Consider the following 25,928-nt stretch of genomic DNA (forward strand, 5'->3'; position numbering starts at 1 on the left):
CTCTTTTATGAGCTGCCAATAAAAAGCGCCGGGACACTCCAACAGAGTGCCGTGCGCTATAGAAATTAAAATTAACATAACATAACATAACATTGGTGAACTATCAACAGATAAAAATCATGGTCATCTGAAATGCACAAATGTATCAGTCAGTACTCGCACTCTAGAACTGAAGAACAATAGAAGAGAGTTTTTCATTAACAGCCATGAACCAAATAGCAAAACTCTAAGGGATTGTCTCACAAACTCTACAGAAGGCAAAGTCATACCCTCAAATGTTTCAAATGTTTCAAAATACCACAAGTGAAAACTCAGCTCAGATATTAGAAGACCACTTCATACAACAAACTCTACTGGGGAGCGTGCGCAGCGCCAATCAAGATGGCCAATTCGTTACAGAGCTCCGTGCTATATCGGGTAATGCTGCTATGATGTCTGCGGCTCCCGCAAAGTTACAAGCATGAAACACAAATATTTTTTAAGCGGAATATCCCCTCTTTTGAAGCTAATACTTCTACCACTGGCAATGCTTTCTGGCCTTTGGAAACATCTGGTGAGTCCGGTGGCTGCATTGCAACCGCCATTTTGAAATAGTCGTGTTGGAAATTTTTTCTCATTGCTTGCAATTATGAAGAAATTAATATGCTATCACCCTGCAGGACTTGTATTTTCTAGGATATCAACCTTCTTTTCTTGCTTCAAAGTCTGGACAGGTTGTGCAGAGCAGAGACAAGGCATTATTCATTATAAGTCAACATGAAGATATTTCTTTACGGTACTGATATTTTCTATATTTTTTCTGAAATCCCCCTGTCATTTTTTAATTATTCTGCTCCACGTTTGGATTCCTTCATGCACTTTAACCAACAATTTCACTGTTTACCATGCTTCTTTATAGGATAAGTTATTTTGGGAGATTTCAGGTACTCCTACTGTTTTTCTCAAAAAAGATTTAACCAAAGGAGTATTTGATACATGGGAAGAAGCAAGAATTAGTTGCACACAAATATGAAATACATTGCTTACATTCCTGTATCTGAAACTTCTTCCACTGGATCCTCAATGAACGATTTGCACAATACTGGTAATATGGCTCAATCTAGTTCTTTTCTGCCTGTGGATTTGCCAATTACAACATCAGAAAATGCAGATACCATCCTCTTCTATTAAAAGTCTTAAAAAAGACCCGTCCTCTCGGCCAAAATATTTATCTTCTGTATCATTGGACATAGTTTTGTACGAAATACGTGGTTTGTGACTATTCTTTGAAGAAACCAATATTCGCCTGCAAGTTATAGATAATAAATGGTCGTCCATGGAGCCTTGGTTGTCCTTAGTGGAACAACATGTAAGTGATATACAAGATTTACAAAAGAACAAGGTAACCCACTTGGTCAGGGACCTTGGGTATTGATTTTTTTTACAAGAACAGTGGTCCCTAACTAGAACTCAGAGTTAGAAGGACTATTCACATCGACATGGAATGATGTCTATATTTTGCTGTCCAACTGGACATCATAATTTAATATGAAAATTAAAGAAATAACATACATGTGGGGACATGTATAACAAAGAAAGGAGAAGCTCAAGGATTACATGTAGGATGGCCAAGAAATACATCAATTGGGCCAGCAAACAATATACGTTGATGCACTCTAGCAGGTACAGATACAGGTATAAGGCTGCGCTAAGAGCGCTAAAAATGCAACGATGTTTCTATCCCTTCAACACATTAATGGGATCATCTTCAGGACTAAACAACAGGTGCCTGAGCACGATGCCTGATGCATAGGCTAATAAAAAATTCAGGACGTCGTCCTCAGAATTAAGGAGGGTGGTCGTCCGGAAAACAATACTCGGAGGAACCTGACTGTGTGGGTCGCCATCCTTCATGCTAATTAAGGACCTGAGTAACCATGTGCTGTGCGATGGTGAAGAACCTACTGGGAGGTCACTCCCCCAGAAGGTTCTTCACCATCGCACAATACGCGGTTACTCTGTCAAATTGCCTCCCTTCCAGATGCAATACCTGACCGGTTCTTTCCCTGAAACTGCGTTATTGTCACATCTCACTATCCATTAGGTGGCACATTGAATTTGGAAAAAAAAGGTTTTATAAGATTTTATGAAAATGGCATAATTTCCACTTGTCTCCAGAAAAGAGTAAGCTGATTCCAAGCATTTAACCCAACTACAGAGAGGAATGCTCTTCTGATCTGTAGCCTAAAATGTAGAATTTGCAATGATTTGTTATTGACTGATCTTAGGACTCTGTGGGGACAGTAAGGCACTAAGGTTTCAGAGAGTAAATTGGGGCCAGTTTGATACAACTCCACATATACTATGGTCAAAGATTTAAATAAAATCCTCTTTTTCATAGGCAAACAGTGGAGTTCACTTAAACCTTTTGAAGAACAACATTTCCGGGGCAATTTGGGTGCAAGCCAGCAATGTTTTGATCTTGTATTTGATCTTGCCCAGGTTGAGACTATTACATTAATCAAGCTGGGATGTGATCTGGGAAAGAACTACCATCTTTCTTGCCAAAAGGGGAATAAACTCGAAAAACATCTTCAAATATTTTAACAAAGAGAAATTCATTGCTGAAACTGTACTTACCTGGTGGCGGAATGAAAGATCATTATAAAACTTTACTCCAAGGTTCCTTGCAATATAGTCGCTGTAGTAAAATCTGTGGGTGAGTGGTTCTGTAAAATCTGTGGGTGAGTGGTTGGCCACTAATCTGCTTTACAGTAGGCCTTAACAAGCTCAGCAGCTTTATGACTAAAGTCCTCCATTCACCAACAAGAAGCAACAATGACTCCATACTCCGTTCAATGAAATGAAGCTGGGTGAATTCAATGGACATTTTTCAATCAATCCGAAGTTGGTTGCCACAGCACTTTTTATCCTAAGTGAGATTGGTATGCCCAAACATGGGTTCCTTGCTTGCTTTGCCACTGAATTCAAGAAAGTCTGGCTGATGACTGGTGTTACTCCAGAATTGGTCCCAGGATGCTTGTTTCCAGGTCCAGGGAAGACCCGGCTTCGAAGTTCGGGCTGGACTGTTCCCATGAGGAGCAGTGTCAAGACCCATTTGTAGATGGCTGGATCCATACTTGGGTGGTGTTCTGGGCAAAAAAGAATGATGGATTTAATACTAACCTAGATCCCTTGACGGGGTGAATGTTTGATTCATTCAAAATTCCATCCATGATTCGTTGCCACAGCACTTTTTGCCCTAAGTGGGATGGATATACCCAGATGGGGTCCATTGCTCACTGTGCCACTGGATTCAAGCTAAACTGGCTGATGGGGGTGTTACTCCGAAACTGGTCCCAGGATGCTTGTTTCCAGTCCAGGGAGGACCCCGCTTGGCAGGTCGGGCTCGAATGCTCCCATGAAGCGCTGGGTAAAGACTGATTTGCATATCGTTGGGTCAATATTGGGTCAATAATGGGGAGGAGTAGTGAGCAAAAGAAAGATGGATTTAACCCAGATCTCTTGGCTAGGGGTGAATGTTTGATTCATTCAACATTCCGTCCATCATTTGTCGCCGCAGCACTTTCCATCTTGCTGATCCATTTCCTCCCAGATTCACATGGCTGACCAGGGAGTGCATTACAGAAATAAACTGGCCATGGGTCTTCTCCATCTAGGCACCCAGGTTCTGGAGCGACATCCCTATATTCATCAGGACAGCCATAGGCCCTTCTTCAATGTAGAAAAGAGTTGAAGACACGCCTTTTTAAACAACAGTACATCACCACACAGTAAAAAGTCTGCCTCTCCGTTTAGAACTCAGTGCCACCACCCGATTCATTCTCTGATTGTATCCCCACCTTTGACTCTGTGGTTTGCTCTGCTGCCTTTCCCACAATATACAAACACGACATACATCATTTTCACTTTTGATCAAGTGCGATTAATGCATGTGTTGCTTCATTCACAATTATGTTCCAGACTACAAGATCATTCAGTAACATGCATCAGACTCAGTGAATCCACATATAAACAGGGGACTGATTGCACAATATTATATTAATTACCCACTTGGTAAATTGGTGAGAAAACAAACATGCGCACACGTCACACTGCATGTATACAACTGTCTTTCTCTACTAAATACTTCATTTTCTTCCTTTACAAGGAGAAACCTATGACAACAGACACACGACAAAAATTAAATATGGCATCTGATAGGTGAACACATTAATTTCCCCCTTAACAAAGCCTTTCACATGATTGACCTTCCTAGTTGGGATATCACACATGCAAAATTCCAAACGTAACTGTTGAGATTCCTATTGTGTATGTCAACCAGGTTTTATTTGTTTTATTCACTAGTTCCATACATTGTTCAGTGAACCATATCTGATGATCATTTAGGGCTGGCAGTGCATTGCTGTATGACTAGGATTGTTGGCAAACCTGTTTATACTTGAGGTGATCCTCATACATTCTAGAGAAAGTTGGTAGTTGCTTTAGTTACTTACATAAATAGACATTTCATTGCACCCCTCATTCCTTTTCATGTAGATAGTTATGCCTTTTTATTGAGCTAACTAGGAATTGAATTGCTGCTTGGTGCCAAAATCTGAGTAAAAAGTTGAAAAGCAAAAAATGGAGACAGAGCAACATAAGACCCATGCAGCATCCATGATGTTATGGATGCTGGAGCTCAATGACATTTCATAAGACTGAACCTCTGACACATGGTTAGGCAGTACATTCTACAGACATAATACCTGGACGAAGAATTATTTTTTTTCTCTATGTTTCTATTCTGGTAGCAGTATTCTAGAAGGCCGCAGTCAACCTAAGTACAATGCAATTGCTTAATCAATCTTGGAGCTGGCCAGAATGCTTATCACAACATCACGGGATTCCTGACCTATTCCTGAAAGTAAGGCCAAAGTATGCAGCAGATTAAGTATATGATGAAAGCCTGATTGCACAGCTGCTCTTAACTTGGGGATTACACACAGGCCATCTTGCCAAATTTCTCAAAGGTTTGTAACCTCAGCAAAGTGGTTCTTATGTTCCAACAGAACCAGCAGTTAGACAAAAAATGACATGAGAAGCTAATTGGGACACTTCTGAGAAAAAAGATATAAAGGTGCACCAACTACATGTTCAAGAAAACAAGACGAGAGAATTTAAATTACTGCATCCTGAAAGCATTCAAAAAATATGTAGCCTATATGATATCATCCATGTTAATATGTTAGACTGTGATTTACTAATTGGGAAAGTGCTGTATTCATTAAAACGTGCTAGAAATGTGTATATGGTGAGCTCTCACTTTATGGAGTTTACATCTAATCATTCTTTATTGTCATTTATATACGTGTATAACTACTGAGAAGTAATCAAATGTTATGACTAAACCTGATTATATGGTGAACTTTGCTAAAATTTACCTTTTGTGTAAGTAAATTGTGCACCACAATGACAAAAAAAGTAGGTGTTACACATTCCAAATTAATGATGCATCCGTGAAACTTTCAGATTGTATTTCACATATGTACTAATCTTATACACTTAACACGAGATTGTTAATACATGCTTTGAAATATATTTGCATGTTGGTACATTAAAAAAGTAGTAGTGTACCATACAGACATATGTTATTTGTAACCTTACTGAATGATTTCAAGTGCATCAGAGTTGTACTAGAATCATTGGCTGGCTGGATTCTGATGGATGGGCTGCTAGCTATTTCCTTACTCTCGGAGTTCTGCTGAATGGTGTGGTGGAGACTTTGTGGAACTTTCTTGGCAAGCTTGACTTACCCAATGTGGACTCACCTGGATTCCTTCCCGAACTAACGCATAAGCTATGTGCTCCTAGTGGTCTCTTCCTTTTTGGAAGACTGCTTGAACTTCCTTGTTTCATGTCCGTTCCTGAACTTTTAAACGTTTTTTTTTTTTTTTTTTTTTTTGAAAACCTTTATTGAACAGAGAAAGCTCACAAATACGGGCCTACAACCCACCAGGGCTGGCCACCACATAGCAAAAACAGCAGGAGACATATATCAGGTGTCACAATATTCAAAGGCAACAAATCAGAGGAAAGAACAAGCATCTTAGAGCAATCTCAGGAGCAAACAAATAGAAAGGTAGTTTTCTTTTTAAAGAACGGGTTTGGGAGGTCAGGAGCCTGGCGGGCCATAACACAAGCCAGAGGGGCGGGGTCGCGGCGGGCAGCAACGCAGCGATCTTAAAAACACCGGAGAAATAAATACGACAGAGGTATACCAATAAGTACCGGGCAAAACAACGGGCAGAAGGAAAAGCAATTGTGCACACAAACCACTGCCCGCCCACCGCAGCCACCACCCGTCCCACCGATCAGCACGATAAAGGACCCAAATACCAAAACGATACGAAATGCACCCCCAAGTAGAAGAGAACCCCACAAAAGGGGGGGAGGGGGAAGGGAAAGGGGGAAAAAGGAAAAGGAAAGGACCCCAACCCAACCACCCGCCCCCAGGTGACAAAACAGGAAAAACAAAATTCCGGTACAAAATCGACCACAAAATAGGAGTACAAACATAACAAGTCACCATCTATGTAGTACCGGAAAAATACACCAGAAAGACACCCGGGGGACAGACGGCGATACAGAGCCCCGAAAAAAGAGGATACACAAGGGCCATAGAACCAAATAGGGAGAAAAAAGGAGGAGAAAAAAGACCCCTCCAAAAACAACAACAGACCCTCCCACCCACCCCACAAGCCCTCCCTACACCCCTGCAGAGGGCTATGGCCTACCCCCCAGCAGCGTGCCTGTCGCCCTAAATAGAACCCGAAATATAGAAGAAAGGAACAGGGTAGAAACAGAGACAAAAGGGAAGGGGCAGGGGAAGGGAAGGAACAACGCACACGGGGGAGGGCGAAAAATCAGTATCATCTGCTTCCATCCCGCCACCCGCAACAAGGGAAGGGTATAGCCCATGGGAAGTCAACGATATTAGGAAAAGTGTCAGGAGTCCCATAAAAGTACACGAACATCACAACAGCACTTGTCAATCACATAACAAAGAAACCAGACTACCGCATATAAAAGTCGTTTCAGCCCTGTCCGCTTTTGTCCAAGGTTGTAACCATCCGAACAAACAAAGAGCAAACGATGAAGGACACAGGGCTCAGGAGAAAATTTCGCGGCAGTTCAAAGAAGAAACTTGAAAGAAGATATTGAAGATCCAGGAAAGACACAGTACAACAATCGTATCGCAGACAGAGTTCCAAGGACAGTTCGAACGAGGCAGGCCCAGCCGGGCCGGAACATACTTCACGGTCGGGGAGTCGACGCGAAGAGAGACTGGGAGGATCGTCGAGGCCAGGCCAGGATACAAACGGACCGCAGCCCAGAGGCCGAGGCAACCAGACAGGACAACGAGGGGCGTCGGAGACTCTCCGAGCCAAGGATGCGGTCCCCGCCGGGGGCACAGAGTCCTGGAGCACATCAGTCGCGATCATCAACGAGGAGGCCAAATCCGATGACGGGGGCCCGCATTGTTCAAAATGAGGGTCCGCCCCCGCAGTGGAGACAGACGCAGCCACGGTAGTCCGCCAGGAGTCCAGTGCATCCAGGACAACTCGAAGCGTAGGAAACTCTTTACAAGATCCGACATCTGGGCCATGCGGCGGGCCCCCAGTGCTCGCCCGGGCCCGGCTAAGACTCCCAGGGCCGGCCGCCATCTTAAGAGCCCAGCAAGTCCCCGGTCGTCGGGAACCCCGGCCGGGGTAACACCAGAGCAAAAGGAGGTCGGCCGGACTGCGGCAGGGCGCCCCAAGGCAGGAAGGAGAGCCACCAGAAGAAGGATGTCCGTCGGTCCCCCCGTACCGCCGGCCCCGTTCTCCGAGCCCGGGCGGAAAAATTCAAAATGGCCGGGCCGGGGAACCGAAGGGGGACCCAACCAGACAATTGAGTAGGCTCTCCCGCGAGGAGTAGCGTTCATACCTCTGGGCCCAGGCCAGTCGGGTCCGTCAAGGGGCACAGCCGGCCAATTCGCACATCAGCCTCCGCGTCCAGCTCCACAGCGCCAGCAAGGGCCGACCAACATGTTCCGTCACGGCCCAGCGTAGCAAGGAGGCCCGGCCAGACCGCCCCGGAGGCTCCGAGCGGGATCACTGCACAGGATCGACAGCACTCAGGATCACCGGAGCAACTGGTAAGTGTCCGCTAAGTGACTGGAGTACCGAAACACAGCAAGGAGGGCTTCCCGGGGCAGGAGCAATACAGGATAAATGAAGATAAACAGGCGGCTGGACGGAGCCGAGCTAAAACGCGGCCATCTCGGTCGCGAGCTAGGCTCCTCCCTCTAAACTTTGATATATTATTATAATTTGATCAAATCTTCTCATAACCTGGTGCAATTTTAATGATGCATTTGCCTTTCTTAAAAATTTGATAAACCAGATAAAACTTACCATATTGACTCAGCTATCATTATTTTGTTTCCTTCCAATTGAATGTGCACTTTTAAATTTGGGTTTACCAATGATCAGGAGAGATCACATCAGAGAGATTTCAGAGCATCAAATACTAATTCTATTATTCTGTATAGCTTTAACTGAGCACTTGATGTGTATGATTTTGGCTTGCCTATGTTTTGTTAGGAAATTCAGTCTTGCTGTGATATACTTAATAGCATTATTCTGAGAGTGATTTACAAGAATCTGATTTATAATTTTTAATCCAGTTGTCCATTCCTAGTCCTTATTGGATGACTGCTGGGTGCGTTGATATCCGACCCCTCTCGGCACAAAACAAGGTCCATTGGAGGACCAAGAGAGGCACAAATAAATATATATATATATATATATGTACGCTCGGTAATCTCTCCAGAATCCTCAGAAGAGATACACAGCACTCACGGGAAATTCATACACAGCGGGTTTATTGCCAAAGATAGACACGTTTCGGGAAAGCTCCCTTCTTCTGTGTCAAACCATAGCAGGTTTAGCGGCGCCATTTTAAAGTCAGTCGTGGTTAACTAAAACAAATGAGGGACATTGTACGCCTAGACAAATCATGGGCGGCATCTTGTAAATACAATGTTAAAAACTATCGCCGGGCTTCCCAGGCACATCTAAACATTTAAGTGTGCCTGTATGGTCCTCCCAAGTATATTACTGGAACACTGACGCTATCATCACGTGTTGAATTATTTTGCCGTGGATCGGCTTTGGCAACCCCACTTGGTTGCCTCATCCCCCTCCTAGAAATTCATAACAGTTAACCACTCTACTGTATATCTATGAATTTATGTGCATGTACTATTCATTAAATCCAATTCACAAATTCATTTTACAAAGATAATAATAAATAAACCCCATTGTTGCCCCAACAAACCCTGTTATTTACACGTGAGGACACAGATTCAGTTAGTCCATATACAGTACTCAAATACAGTTTCTCTTATTCAAAAAATCCCTACATACAGTTTAAGTCCCCAGATGTACTGCTAGCTCCTCCCCGCTATTCAAACTCCCGGGGGCTTTAGTTTGTAAGTCTACTATATAGCGGGATTCCAGCCGCCTAAGTTTCATTACCCTATCCCCCCCTCTCTGATTATCTGGTACGTAATCCAAACAAAAGTACTGGAGGAGATTTCTATCACTCTTATGTTTGATAGCGAAGTGTCGAGCCACCGGGTATGTGAAATCTTTTTTCACTATTGCCTGCATGTGCTCTAAAATTCTTAATTATACGGGATTAATGGTACTCCCTACATAGTTTTGATTGCAGGGACATCTTAGGCAGTATACAGCAAAGGTGGTATGGCAAGACATAAACTTATTGATCCTTCTCCCTCCCTTGCATCCATTAACTTCATATGTTACTGTTCCCCGCAAGGAAAAAATCCCCTTGCCTCCTGAAATGTCCCTGTTCTTTTTACCACTGGTCCTAGATGACTATGTACCAGTTGGTCTCGAAGAGACCTGGCTTTTCTGAATGTAATTAGGGGAGCACGTGGTACATCTGATCCTATAATTCCATCTGTTTTCAGAACATGCCAATGTTTTTTCATGATCATTCTGAGCCAATTTGAGTCACGGGAGAAGGTAGTTATTAGTCTGAACCTCCCCTCATCAAGGTTCTTTTTAGGGGCGGCCGGAAGGGGAAGAGCAAAACCTCCTCAAAACGTGAGAGCAACCAGGAACGAGAGGGGGCCCAGATGGTGAATGATGAAGACAACTTGACCATCTTGAATCTCTCACATAGATCATTGACACCGAATGAAGAATCAGTATTGAGATTAGGTCTCACCTTTTGCCCGAATGATGGCATTGAATATACTCAAACCAGAATCGACTTATTCAAATTCATCCGCAAGATAAAACTACACAAATACGATAAAACCAAACCCACTCCAAAAGAAACGAAATCTGATCTCTTAAAGACTGATCTCTTAAATGTGAATGACCTAACATCACTGGAAATGCTTGAAACTCTACGGCAGGAGGGGATCATGGAAAATACCGTAGAAGCCACTACTTTGACCCAGAGACTAACCCGGGCGGAAATTGATCAAGAAGCAACTAGTAGTGGTTTCAAACCAATTTCCAAATTCCTTCCAACCCAACCGCCAGATGCCATACACACTTTCTCAGATTTGATCATCAAGGAGTTGATGGTGTACAGAGGAAGCAAGCCAACAAAGAAAAAGAGGATGGATAATTTAACTACGGCACAAAGAACAGCATTGAAAAGTTTCACGGGTGATCAGTCCATTATTTCTAAACCCTCGGACAAAGGGGGAAATGTCGCCCGTCTCTCCAGAGAACTGTATGTAGAGGACGCAATGCGACAACTCGGAGATGGGAAATGCTATGAAATCGCTACAAGGATTGTGTATCAATCGAGCATAGAAAATCTACACTGTTTGTTGAAGAAATGGCATGACAAACATATGCTTGATGTGGATGAATACCTGTTTTTGAAAACTTTTAATCCGGTTCTTCCAATCTTCTATCATTTACCAAAGGTGCATAAGAACATAGAAAAACCACCAGGGCGACGTATAGTTTCCTCTATGGGCGGCCTAACAGAAAATTTGTCAACATTTCTGGACCACTTTCTATTCGAGTCAGTTCTTGCCTTAAAGTCCTACATTAGAGACACCACTGACTTCATTGAACATATTGAAACATTGAATTGGCAACCGTCATATTGTATGATTACATTGGACATAACCAGTCTCTACCCGTTCATAGATCATGCACAGGGTCTCCAGGCGGTAGAATATTTCCTAAAAAAATAACCATTGAAATTGGCATTGCTCAATCAGATGCTGTTAGAGTTCCTTGAATTCTGTCTGGGTAACAACATCTTTCCCTTCCAGGGTGACATGTTTAGACAGCTCTCAGGTACGGCAATGGGCTCGTGCTTCGCCCCCAGCTACGCAAATTTATTCGTGGGCTGGAGGGAGGAGCAGGTATCCTGGGCCCCTGGGAATAAAGAATGGTCAGGAAAAATTGTATCATGGTATCGATACATAGATTACCTGTTCCTGGTCTGGAATGGAAGTGTAGTAGAGGCTGAAGAATACATACAGGTCCTCAATAATAACAACTACAATCTAAGATTCACAGGCCAGATTAGCTCGGTGGCAGCGAGCTATCTGGATCTGACTGTAGAGATACATAACGGTAAGATCAAGACATCTCTCTACAGGAAACCAACGGCTGGGAATAGCACGTTTCATGCGTCTAGCAGCCATCCCCGCAATCTAATTGACAGCATACCCTAGGGGGAATTTCTTAGATTGAGACGTAATTGTTCAACAGTGGAGGACTATGAAAAGGCAGTCAAGGGGAGTGTCGATAGATTCCTAGCAACGGGATATAAGGCAGAACTTCTTGAGAATACACTCCAGAGGGTGAAACAACTTCAAAGCGAGAGTCTCTTCAAGAAGAAACCTAAAAAGAACCTTGATGAGGGGACGTTCAGACTAATCACTACCTTCTCCCGTGACTCAAATTGGTTCAGAATGATCATGAAAAAACATTGGCATGTTCTGAAAACAGATGGCATTATAGGATCAGATGTACCACGTGCTCCCCTAATTACATTCAGAAAAGCCAGGTCTCTTCGAGACCAACTGGTACATAGTCATCTAGGACCAGTGGTAAAAAAAACAGGGACATTTCAGGAGGCAAGGGGATTTTTTCCTTGCGGGGAACATTAACATACGAAGTTAATGGATGCAAGGAGGGACAAGGATCAGTAAGTATATGTCTTGCCATACCACCTTTGCTGTATACTGCCTAAGATGTTCCTGCAATCAAAACTATGTAGGGAGTACCATTAATCACGTAAAATTAAGAATTTTAGAGCACATGCGGGCAATAGTGAAAAAAGATTTCACATACCCGGTGGCTCGACACTTCGCTATCCAACATAAAAGTGATAGAAATCTCCTCCAGTACTTTTGTTAGGATTACGTACCAGAAAATCAGAGAGGGGGGGATGGGTAATGAAACTTAGGCGGCTGGAATCCCGCTATATAGTAGACTTACAAACTAAAGCACCCGGGGGTTTGAATAGCGGGGAGGAGCTAGCAGTACATCTGGTGACCTAAACTGTATGTAGGGTTTTTTGAATAAGAGAAACTGTATTTGAGTACTGTATATGGACTAACTGAATCTGTGTCCTCACGTGTAAATAACAGGGTGTGTTGGAGCAACAATGGGGTTTATCTATTATCATCTTTGTAAAATGAATTTCTGAATTGGATTTATTAAATAGTATATGCACATGAATTCATAGATATACAGTAGAGTGGTTAAATGTTATGAATTTCTAGGAGGGGGATGAGGCAACCAAGTGGGGTTGCCAAAGCCGATCCACGGCAAAATAATTCAACACGTGATGATAGCGTCAGTGTTCCAGTAATATACTTGGGCGGACCATACAGGCACACTTAAATGTTTAGATGTGCCTGGGAAGCCCGGCGATAGTTTTTAACATTGTATATACAAGATGGCGCCCATGATTTGTCTAGGCGTACAATGTCCCTCATTTGTTTTAGTTAACCACGACTGACTTTAAAATGGCACCGCTAAACCTGCAATGGTTTGACACAGAAGAAGGGAGCTTTCCCGAAACGCGTCTGTCTGTCTTTGGCAATAAACCCGCTGTGTATGATTTTCCCGTGAGTGCTGTGTATCTTTTCTGAGGATTCTGAAAAGATTACCGAGCGTACATTGAATTGCGGGATGCCACCGCATCACAGCACCCGCCTAAGAAGTGCCTTGCGACTTTGGCGTACTTTGGAGCTGGGATATATATATATATATATATATATATATATATACAAGTCAACAGTACTCCTTCCGGACCCCACTGGACCCTCGAAGAGTGGTGTGCACGCCAGCGGAGTTAACCGGCAATCCAATATCATACAAATCCTTAAATCAGCACGCTCTCAAGACAGAGAAACACACAGCACCTCGATGATTGTTGTGTTGTTTAATTCACAACGCGTTTCGCCGCACTAATGACAAGCTTTACAGGAGGTAGCATGATTCTATTAGCAATACCTCTGTCTTAGCTCAGTTGAGCATAAAGCTACTATGGTTCATTCAATTCAGTCGCATACAAGTGTCCAACACTGTTATGATTTCCTCTGAAAGTAGAACCTGAGTGTTATTTATAGAGGAGTTAAAGCTAAGTCCATGGCACATGAGGACCTTGAGGATGTGTTGTATAATTATATTTAAGATAAGGGGAAACTGCACACAACATAACTTGTTCATTTGTATAGTGTATGATCATTCATTGACACCTTATCTAAGAATGACAAAAGTGTATTCTTACTCAACTCAATAGTACCCATTCCATGGACTTCTAGGGATGCAAGGCTAATTGGGCCAACCAGAGTTCTATGAAACCCAGCATTGGATAGTAGCAGCACATGTAAACATTTTACAGAGATTTATGTAAGAAAGAATGTAAATACCCCCAAATCACAGATCCCAGCCACATACACCAGATGATCTAGGGGTAGTTATAAGCCATGGTGTGCAAAATCACATCTAGGGCCAGCATGCTTAGAGTATTCCATTGCTCATCCATGATGAGACATTACTGTTACAATATAATCCTGTTCCTCAATTGCAGGAAGGTACTTTCAAAACAACTCTAGCATAATAAAATGAATATTGGTTACATATATGGTGCTTATTTTCCAGCCACTAAACACCTAACAAATGCAACTTGCCCACAGGAAAACATTTAGTCATGAGTAAGAAATCAATTAGATACATGAAAAAGTGTATGTTGCTAAAGTAATCAGGTTTGCTCATTATGGTTACAGCACAGAACTGTGAATGGGTGAAAATAATTTGCTCATTAGGGTAACAGAAATGTTTCCACAATTATTGAAACTGTCATAATAAAACAGTAGGATGTAAGACATCACATTCAAAACAATTAATTATAAAATGGTGCCCCACCTGCAATAAAATGGTAGTCTTGTGTTCGGATTTCATCAAACTGTTGATAGATTCAAAAAGTTTTCTCATAAATTCTTCAAATTCTGTCTGATCTTTGCCTTCATATAGCCTATGGAAAGAAGTGTTATTAGTCAACCAAGCATTGTCTCTATAAACTTAACAATAACACATTTATACCCAGGGCATTATGTTTAATTTCATGAACATTTTGTCAAGTTTGTCAGACTGTGGTATACACTGATGGTTGATAAAAAACACACTGAAAAGGATATTGTACCACACCAATGTCTAACAAAGAGTTGTGCCAATCCATTTGGGGATATCTGCTGCTGTAGTTCTGTACATTGTTCAGCAACTCACACAATTGTAAATGGGACACCACACTCACAAACTAGGTGAGCGCATGTAACACATACAAGGAGGTATCAGGGGCCATTAGGATGTAGGGCGGATCGCCACCGCCATTACATCCTACCCCGCCCGTCACCAATTTTCCCCTGCCATATTAGAATGGCGGAGGACCCCAGCAGACAGGAAGACTGTCCGCCGATTTTGGAAAAGGGTTTAATATGGTGGCTGATAAGGCAAGATATTTCTACAGAAAAGAATAATGATAACTTAAAAAAAAAAAAATGAAATAAAAACGATATCATTGAATGAAATAAAACAGATTATTTGTATTCTTGTCACCAATACCATGTGATCAATTAACAATAGAAATGTGATATAAAATTGTGTGGCCATTGAGGGAAAATTGTTTTGTCCTTTATAATATGGTGGCTGTGTCTGCTAGACACCGCCGTCCTTATTAGTATGAAGGTGTAGAGCAGCCTTTCGGGGTGGGCGGTGCACATGGGGGTACCTATGGTACCCCCCTGCATTTGCATGCGCAATGTGGCAGGCACCGCACGGTGCCTGCCACTTTGTGCATGCAAATGCACAACATGCATTTTTCCATTGCGGCGGGTGCTGCTGAAAGCACCGCCCACCGCAATGTTAAAAATGTGTGATGCTTGTTCACCCAATGCGAATGTTATTCTTTTGTTTTATTATGTTTTATAAAAAAATAAAAATGTGTGATGACCTGCCAGTGTGGCGGGCGCATCCTATTCTCCCCCCACGGGACCACCGCACATATGGCGGGCGGTCCCGTTTTCCATCAGGATGGCGGGCGCATAAAGTCCGCCCGCTATCCTAATGATGCCCCTAGTGTCTGGTGGCTTTTATGTTATATGCCGTCATCTTCTAGAGCATATTGAAGTATCTGAAGTGTGGTCGGCATTTCTCTACGTCAGGTTTTTCATTTTACTGCCATCTATTTTTGAAGCATCAGAAATAAAATTAAAAACACATGTTAATCAATAAATATTTGGAAAAAATAAAATACAAGAAGGAATACACAAGCAAACATAAGGATTCTAGGTAAAAGGGCCTGGGTCTCTGAATATTTTTGAAAAAGGATTATAACCCACTTGAGATAACTGCCACTGCTGATATAGGAGGGAGTTTGACTCTGATTTCGCGTGGAAATTATTATGTTATTGCTGCCAAAACATCGATTCTGAACTGGAAAGGCATTCCAAATCGCTTAGAAATAGTACTGTGATGCACAAATTAGATAGATGAAACCCATGCAACCAGTTATTTAAAGCTTGTCAAAGCTTTCAGTAGTCATAGTTGTGACACCAGTGTATTAAGGATTATTACAAATTAATTTAAGCTTTAATTATTTTGCCTTTACCTCGTTGTTTAATCATGTAGAAAACGAGTAGTTTCCTGACATCATTTTACCCCAAAGCAGTCTTTGTATCTAACAGTACCTATATTCTTACTCTCTCCATTGTCAAGAGAGGGCTTCGTTGTTAGGAAGTCTCTATAACTCTGGTCTTATTTCCATGCCTGGCTTCGGGCATTTATGTCTCTCACCATAGTCCACTCAGGAAATAACTTTTGTTTTGAGGTTCTCCAGGTTGTGTTTTGGAATATTTTCATCAAAGTTTGAGTTTTATTGTAAGACATCCTTTCATTGTGAATATCGGGAGTCTGCTTGACTTTATTTTGCATCTTCCATGTACATGATCATGTCTTCTTCTATGATTTTCCCCACTTTCATACCAATAACACTTTAAGCATGCTAGGACTGCAACTCGATATAACAATGGTATACGTTTTATTATTCCTTTTACATTTAAGGGCCGATTATGATTGCGGTGAATTCGCATCCTCCGGGCCGGCGGAAGCCACCGCCAGCCCGGAGGATGCGGATTCACCGCTGCGGTGTGTGTGAAGACCCCCCGCCAGATTAGGATGGCTGGGGGGTCATCGGTGGACGGGTAGACCGTCCGCCGCTTTTCCGCCGCAAGACCGTGCCGGAAAAGCTCTAATATTAGGATTTGCCCTGGGACATGCCTTTCCGCGGCGCCAATGCCGCCACGAAAAGGCATACGTCTTTTCTTTGGGGGCCCGTTGCGGGCCCCCAGGGTGAAGGGGGGGGTGCACATGGGGGGTACCTATGGTACCCCCCTGCATTTGCATGCACGAAGTGGCAGGCACCGCCCGGTGCCTGCCGCTTTGTGCATGCAAATGCACTGCATGCAGTTTTAATATTGCGGCGGGTGCTGCTTCAAGCAGCACCCGCCGCAATGTTAAAAATACAGGATGTGACCGCCAGGGTGGCGGTCACATCCTAATTCGCACGGAGGGACCGCCGCTGCCCCTGCGGACGGTCCCTCCACATCTGGGGTGGCAGACGGACACAGGTCCGTCCGCCATCCTAATAGGCCCCTAAGTTGGCTAGTTTATTCCGTTTATTTTAGAGCATGTATAAAGTTTAGCCCATTGTACCTTTTCTTATATAGTTTCACTGTTTCCCTTCTATGTGGCATAAATAACTAGACCTACCTAAGTGGGAAGTGTATCTGTCAGAAATCAATGTTTCTCGACTTCAACGCTGTTTGGCCTATTTTTCTTATGGGCATTACGACTTGCAGTAACATTTCTGTTCCTGGAAATAAGTAGCAACGTTCTGTGGCTCTTTTTATATTTTCTTATTCATTTCATCGGCTATGGATACTTTACAAGTGTTGGCAAATTTCGATGCTTTTGCATTTTAATGGACCCCCCGAAGTGGGAAAACACCTCTTGCACTTTGCAGTTTTGTAGACTTTATGATTTATTATGTTTATTTGACTTTTTCTTAACTTTTTCACACTCCCCAACAGAATGACATGAAATGCGTTTATTAAAGGGGTAACTGATGACTTGTTAGTTTCCTTTATTGCAACTGCATTTACGCTACTGAGTGTTGCCAGACCCATTGGAGTCTCAGTCTCTATACATTCCCTAGTGGGCATCTTTCAATGTTTTTTCTTTTGCAGTGGTGGACACCACTCTGTATTGGCATTACGCTGAGGAAGTATTCCTCGTAAAGCAATATATTAGTCTGTATTATGTACTTGGCCACCTGAGACAATTTGAACAACAATTTGGTATTGTTCCTTCCTAGATCTGCCGTTAGTCAAGACCTTTTAATTTTTCTAAAAAATATATAATTTGCTTATTTAAAGGAGCCTCATCCATATTGGCGTGTCATTCACATATTGATTCCACTCGCTACAGCATACAGCATGGGGTCAGCCCACTTCAGAAACTGATTAACTGCAGTTTGAGTGACTGCGTTTTGCTCTTTCACTAGGAGCACATCCACTGCACACAATGTAGCTCTCTTCAGTGCCAGTGTTTATTTTACTTTATTACTTTGGTGTCGCCTTTGTGTTTAGAGTCTGATGAGATAGCAAGATAATTTCAACCAGCTCTCCATGTTAAGCAGAGGGCACATCTCAGCTTTAGGAGTTCCTGTCTCCTGCTAAAGGTGTTGTAAATTCCTTGTAGAGAGGCCTTTATATTATTTGTCTGACTGCTCTTATTTCACAACATACGAAAATGTTGTCTCTTTGAAACGGTCCTTCATGAAGTTGTCATTTTTTGTTGTTTTTTGTTTAGTATGCATGTAATAAAGTGGGTTTCCAACCCCTGTATGCCGTGCTTGCATGTATTTTATTTGCGGACTGCAGTTATTTTTGTTAACCAATGTAGTCTGTATGCCACTCCTGCATGGCCTTCTAGTTTCTTTATGTGCGCTTGCATGTTGTTATATTTGAAAACTATTTTAGTCTGTATGTCTTGCTTACATGACTTTCTAGACTGCTTTCATTACTCTTGTATGTTGTGCTTATATAGACATTTAAATTTGATATGACTAATTTTAGCTCTGCTGTTTATTCAATCTTCTTGTGCTATCTATCTATCTTTTCAACCCTAGCTATCCTTATCTATTTTTGCTACCCTATTTTTCTGTCTATGTAATTACCTGTCTGTCTGTCATCCTGCCAATCTCGCTATCTATGTATGTGTGTGCATGCAAATTTATCTATGTATCTATCTATGTATCTATCTCTATCTATCTTTCTTTCTATCTATGTAACTCTTTCTATTTCTCCTTGCAAGCCTCCCTTCTCACCTATCCTTTGAAGGCCTCTTCTCTATTTGCATAAAGAATTACAAAACGTTGCAAAAAAAGTACTAGCAAAGAAGCTGACAGCCAACGTCAGATAAATTTGTTATTCTTTGAGGTCCGGTGTATCCAAGATTTTTAGATTTTACTAATATTATGCGTGTAACAGAGTTAGTTATGAGGGCTTTCAGCCAGACATCATCCATTAGTCAGTTGTCATTTACAATTTTCTTCCATCCTCTCCACCATGCCTCATGGGGCAATGAGCTAGTCCCCTGCAACCATAGGCTGACTTCACTTAGCGTTATGGCATACTGTCCATTCACAAGGAATACATCCACACATAAAGTAGTGCTCTTCGGTGCCAAGGACTACTGTGATAATGTGTGCTTGTAGACCCAAAAATATTTTTGCCTTCAACTAATTTATTTTTTAGATTGCTGAGGGCCCAGCAGCTTCGCCAACAAAAATGTTCTGCTAAAACTACAACACACCAAAACAAATATTGCCGAAGCCAAAAGGCTTTAGGACAGCATCAGACCTCTTGACTTTGCCTGTGCTTTTTTTGCTAGGTAACAGAAGAACAAGGTTGTCCAAGGCTTCCTTTATGTATGCACCCTTGGAGCACCATTGTCCCTTTCTACTGCATTATGCTTCCAATCAACAACATACCTGATGATGTGACTCTTTTCTACCCAGTTCAAAACATTACTGATATCCTGACCAACAATGATGCTTATATCCCATTTAAAAGAATTATGTGAAATATGAACATGGAAAACGACTATTCTATTTACTATTTTTAACAGCCTAACTTGTATTTGTTACAAGTTTACACATACCATTTGCAATTTTGAAAAGAGGTATTCCAGTAATGCTTACTTTGCAACATAATAAAAACTATATTTAGGCCTCTGATGGGTATGTGCCCCTGCAGGTAAAAGAAAATACACAGAAAAGTCAGTGGTAAATAGGAAATATGCAAACCGAATTTTGTGTAGAAATGAACCAGCCAAGGGTGGTACAATTGTGTACAACACATAATGCCTCTTCTCAGGCTAGAGATCCAGTGAATCTGACAAAATCACAGAGTAGGAATGGCTGCAGCTGGATAGGATACGTTTTTGCTTTAATGCACACTGTTACTGTTTCAAACAACGGCAAAGATATCTGAAACAGTTTGTCCTTGATAATTCAATCTTATAGATCACATTAAAGCTGAAAAGGCCGTTGTTCTATAACCTTTGAAAGAGTTTGGTCTTCAAAAAAGGAAAAAAATAATGTAACATTAAATGGATGATACATTTATTAGGTTAACCTTTGAGCTACTTCACAATTATGGGCGTGAAGTCTAGGAGCCTGAAATACACCAAAAGTAGCAAATAAGTTGCTTACACAAACCATTAGATGTTTCTCAGAAATTTCTTCTCACGCTATCTCATCATAAAACATGTCTATCAACCTGAGGCCAATATACGGGACTTTACATACCTTTATAGTGGGACAAACCTGAGTCACGTTCCCTTGCTCACTGCCAACAAAAGTAAGGATATCATACGTACATCTGATCAAGCATATAGGAATTACATTAAAAAGCTTAAATATTTCCCACAACTTATATTTAACCTACATTAAAAATAGGTGGTTGTCATGCCCTGCTCCCACAATCCTCATTACATCCCATTGACACCGGAATCTACAACTGCATCTCTAACTTGCACGCATCTATCTGAGGCTATGCTGTGAACCGATGGAACAAGAAGCTTCCAGAATATATTGAGGGATATGCTGGCTCTCATGGACAATATTGGTGTCCTGTTTTTATTACAGCTGAATCAGCAATCAGCACTATTGTGAGTACCAGCAACGACACATCCTACTGGAGATACTCATCGAGGTGGCCAATCTGGAATACGATTTGTACGAATTTATATGTGTGAGTTCCATCCTTTCACTCCGAATTCTTAAGCTCCACATGCATCCTACACCTGGTCTCTGCTCTTGTTTAAATGTTCTATCTCTTAAAACATGCTTTGCTCCAAAATTATTCTATCTATTAGTATGCAGAAGACATTCAATTCATTCATCGAAAAAAAAACTGTCTTGCAATTGAGCACGGTACACATTTGCAGATTGCCTACTGACCCTACACTGGTCGGTGGGAATTGTTACAGGCATGGGTTGTCCTCTCCCAGTCGTACAGGCACTGTCTCTTACCTGAAAGATAGATTGAAAAAAGTGCTCAGTTCACTTGTGTTCCTCACTCTGATTCTACTGAGAGAGACTGTGTAAGGAATTGGGTTACTGGTTGGAAGGGGGGGTGAAAGCAACCACAATTCTCTTTGTGGTTAAACATAAGCAAACACCAAATTAATTTGGGCTTTATCTTCTGGTAGCTCAGGGTTAACTTAGAGGCAATGTGTAAAGTATTTATGCAGCACTTGAACAGTAATAAAGCCAAAACAAACACAAGAAAAATCCCACACCAATTTAGAAAAATAATGTAACATATAATAAATGATTTGACATGAAAACGACAAAGATCCAGTAAGTAGAACCGACGGAGATCTGTAATTTTAAAAGTTAACGTAAAAATAGTGCTCAAAAGTACAAAGTTTAAACTAGGGTTTAAGTCACAAGTTCAGGCTGACCGTGATGGAGCATGGGACACATAAAGGGACCGAGTTAGACCTACCGATAAATGCACCTTACATGGTTGCAGAACGTTGCGCCACACAGGGGAGGTCCCCAGGAGTGATGCGAGATCCATGTTATCCATCTGCTATCTCTAAACTCCTCCTGCGCTCCAGGTGAAGAAACACAAGACACCAAAAAGATCAGCACTGATATAAGCTTCATCTATGCCGCCGAAAAAAACAACTGAATAATAGTCTTCTCCTACTTTGCCCCCTCAAACAGCAAAGACGTGCGGGCCGTCATCGGGGGGAACCAGCTTATCCGGTCTATTGAAGCAATATTAGGTCGAAATGGCCACCTCTGGGGACATCTGACACACCAATTTTCTAATAATGGCCACCATGAGTGGGCCCCTTTCTAAAGCACTCCTTCTCCCCTTGTTGGGCAGGGATCCAGCATTTATGCCCTGGAGTCTCAGAGACACCTCTGAGAGAGACTACATCGACAAGGGAGTCTCACTCAGTGGAGGCATGGGTTCTTACCCTATTACAGCTGGGAGCACAGCACCGTACACCGTGACCGGCGCGCTTGATGGAACTTTTGGGACTATGCTCCCCTAGGCGGAAACTATAACCCTTCTGTATGTACTGTGGTGCCCGAGCAACCTTTGGCCGATGACCGGTGGAGCTGTCCCACACAGCTATAGAGGAGTTTGGCTCTGGTTCACCCCTCGGCCGTCACCTACCCAGCCAGACGTCGGACACTGTTTTTCCGTGTCTTCCCGTTGTGCCTCCTATACCCTCCCTCTCCTCTTCCCCCATTATTCTCCGCTACCCCCCTAATTCCTTCCCTCTCTCCCCCATTCTTCTCTCCCCTTGCCTATTTTTTCCTCATGTTTATGCTATGCTTTTGTACTGATGTAATTCCTGCAACTAAGCTCCAGTATCTGTTGTAACTTTGTAACCATGTTCTGAAACAATGTTTCTTTTTCATTGAAAGCGCTCTGATACCTCCGGGTCTAGCCAGCGCTATATAAAACTCAATAAATAAAAAAATAAAAAATAAGATGTGTCATGCAGCAGTAGTTCAAATGAGCTGCATTAGCTGCAATGCGGACTTGCATGGAGGCTGCTTCAATCTACATCAGCTCTGATGAGACTGCAAGGTCTGCGTCAGGGGTGCGCTGCATAGCAGCAGTGCCAGAGAGCTGCAAGGGCTGTGATGCAAGCTTGCTTCATAGTTGTGTTGCAACGCATCAGTTCCAATGAGGCATTGCGAAGCTCAATCAGTTTTGCATCATGCTGCGTCAGTTCTAGTAGAGACCACAGCTGGGCTGGCAGAGCACCTTTAGACCCACTTCCAAAGGTCCAGAACTAGAGGGGTACCAACTGGGGACTAGGGCTCACAGCAGGCAGAGTCCAGGTGCAGGGATCACGATGGCTTGAACCTTTTCTATCCCTGAGGCTCTGATCAGGAGGCCACCCATCTAGCCCTTTGAGTCATTTTGGTGACCCTAGGTTCAAGATGCAGGTCCAGTCCTTCTCACGCCAGCAGCAGTGAAGCAGGGCAGTAGAGCATCAGGGCAGTCCTTTTTGCGGCAGAGCAGCACAGCAGTCCTTTTTTGAGTCTTTTATAGGTCCAGAAGTGTACTCAAGGGTTGGGTCTGAGGGTGCAGTATTTATACCTGGTGCCTACTTTGAAGTGGGCAAAGCTTTTGGAGTTTGCCCCTGCAGAGGTGTCTGGAATTTCCTGCCTTCCTGCCCTGGACCAAGTCCGTCTAGGTCTATAATAGGCTAGTGTGGACATCTTTGCATGTGTGCTGAGAGAGTCTATTGAATTGCAAGTGTGGTAAGTCCCCCTATCAAGTCAGACATGGCCCATCCTGCCAACACACAGACTCTCTATTGTGTGGCTGTCTCTGAGGATTACGCAAAGGCCAATTGCCAACTACAACTAGATGTGTGACCTGGGAACTGGCTTCAGGTACCAAATTTTTACGACAAGACATTGGCAACTTGTTAAAAGTGTCCTTTACAGAATTGTGACTCAAAATCTGACTTTACTTTAAAAGAGAGTTTTAAATTATGATTCCTCAGACACCAAACTTCATATTCGTGCTTGTTCCCAATCAAAAGTTATCGCTTATTAAATGTAATAAGGTAACACAATGTTATCCTATGGGACAGGTAGGCTTTGCAGTAGTGAAACACAAATTTAAGAGTTTTCACTACCAGGAAATGGTAAACATAAAAGTACATGTCCAACTTTTTAAACAGAATGCACCCTGCCTTATGGGCTATTTATGGCCTTTACTGGAGGTATTAAAAAGGAAAGTTTGAACCTGGCAAAAGGTTTATTTTGCCAGGTCAAAATGGCAGTCTAAAAACTGCACACATTCTGCAATGGCAGGTTTGAGTCCAGTTTTAAAAGGCTACTTAAGTGGATGGCACATTCAGTGCTGCAAGTCCACTAATAGCATTTAATTTACAAGCCCTGGGTATTTGTGGTACTTCTTTAATAGGGAATCACAAGTAAATTTAATGTGACGATTGGGTGAAAGCCAATTTTACCATGTTAAAAGGAGAGAGCGCAAGCACTTTAGCATTGGTTAGAAGTGGAAATGTGTGCAGAGTCCTACAATCCAAAAGCCAAAAAAACACAGGTTCAGATAACAGGAGGGAAAGGCAAAATGTTTGGGGTGACCCTGCTGATGGCCAAGTCGAACAGAAGCCCAATCAGCAAATAGAAGTAGAAATACATTTGTTACATTTTGTTAATGAAGCAGGAGTAACTCCATTTACAAAAAAACAAGTCACATTGTTTATTTTTCATCCAGGCAGAGGACTACAGTCAAGATGTTTGGGCTTCAAGTTGCAATGTACATTTTTGGCCCCATACACATTTTGCTGTTCCTGTGACAGTTTAGACTTTGGGCAACAGAAGCTGGAACATGAAGTCCTAGATTGCACAGTGGCTGTATCTGTGTAAAGCTCATTGTTTATGTGGAGCATGGACTCAAGTAACTCAATATATGTTATTTTGAAGAAGGCAGTGCCCATAGTGAGTGCAAGGGGATGTATCAATAGTTGAGCCACTAGGCTATATAATGTAGCAGACTGAGGAGCCTGCAATGCAGTATCTCCAACTGGTGCACAGCAAAAGGGTAGCTATTTACTTCAATCCTGAGGATATGCACTAGAGAATTGTTCTGCGATAAAACTAAAGAATACCATAGGAAATCAAGGGATAAACAAGAATGCATTACCTTGACTTCAGTCATTTCTGTCACTTGGTTGGATGTCAGCATATTGATACATATGATCATCTGATTATTGTGGCCTAAACATAATTTACTAAACTATTCCTCCAATGTGTGTAAATTAGCTGTTATTAACTTCAATAATGGGGATATTTTTGTATACAATATTTAGGATACAATATTGAAATAAGGGGGAGCCACATTTCTTCAGAATGCCTCCTTATTGTTGAATACACACAAACGCACACACACACACACACACACATCTATTCACTGAAACAAAACTAAGGTTACAGGAACATTATAGTTAGGCTCAGAGTTCACTCAAACAAAACCAGCGAAATTCATCAGTTATAGGTAGCTGTGCTAACTATAATATATTCCCTCACAATGCACTGCTTATGACCTCACATATTACATCACTCATGACATGGTCAGTGACATCACTGATGACATCTCAAATGACAGCACTGATGACATCATCCAGTGAGTGTAAGTGTTTTCTAAGAGTTTATGAGTGTTAAAGATATATACTAACCTCCTATAAAAGTTAATTAGTATTCTAGGTGCACAACTAATGAGGAATACTACTTCTAACTTATATTATGTGAGTGGCTGTGTGACAGTGCGTATTGATGTGTGGCTGGGTGTGTGAGTGGCTGTATGGGTGTGTGAGTGGCTATATGGGTGTTCAAGTGGGCGTGTGGGTAGCTCTCTGAGTGAGTAGATGTGAGAGTGACTGTATGGGTGAGTGGGTATCTGAGTGGATGTATGAGAGTGAATGGGTGTGTAAGTGGTCGTATGGGTGAGTGAGTAGCTGTTTGAGTGATTATTTGGTTAAGTGAGTTGATGTGTGGGTGATGTATTGAAGAGTGAGTGTCTGTGTGAATGGCTGTGTGGGAGAGTGAGCGGATATGAGAGTGCTTGTGTTAATGTTTGAATGGGTATGTAAGTGGTCTTTTGGGGGTGTGAGTGAGTGCTTCTATGGGTGAGTGAGCGGCTCTGTTGAGAGATTTCATGGCGAGTGAGTTTGTGAATGGGTGGCTGT

The 25,928-nt window shown here is 42.3% G+C and overlaps 1 protein-coding gene across 2 annotated transcripts in view; it reads right to left on the reverse strand.

Annotated features, from left to right (window-relative positions):
• Positions 1 to 25,928, reverse strand: part of DOCK2 (dedicator of cytokinesis 2) — a 2,042,522-nt gene that overhangs the window by 1,216,557 nt on the left and 800,037 nt on the right. For both annotated transcript variants that reach the window (XM_078653374.1, XM_078653373.1), the window contains exon 23: positions 14,472 to 14,580. In XM_078653374.1, the coding sequence (XP_078509500.1) occupies positions 14,472 to 14,580 (109 nt within the window). The remainder of the gene's footprint in view (positions 1 to 14,471; positions 14,581 to 25,928) is intronic.

Source organism: Lissotriton helveticus, chromosome 7 (genome assembly GCF_964261635.1).
Source record: "Lissotriton helveticus chromosome 7, aLisHel1.1, whole genome shotgun sequence".
Classification (NCBI taxonomy): Eukaryota; Metazoa; Chordata; class Amphibia; order Caudata; family Salamandridae; genus Lissotriton; species Lissotriton helveticus.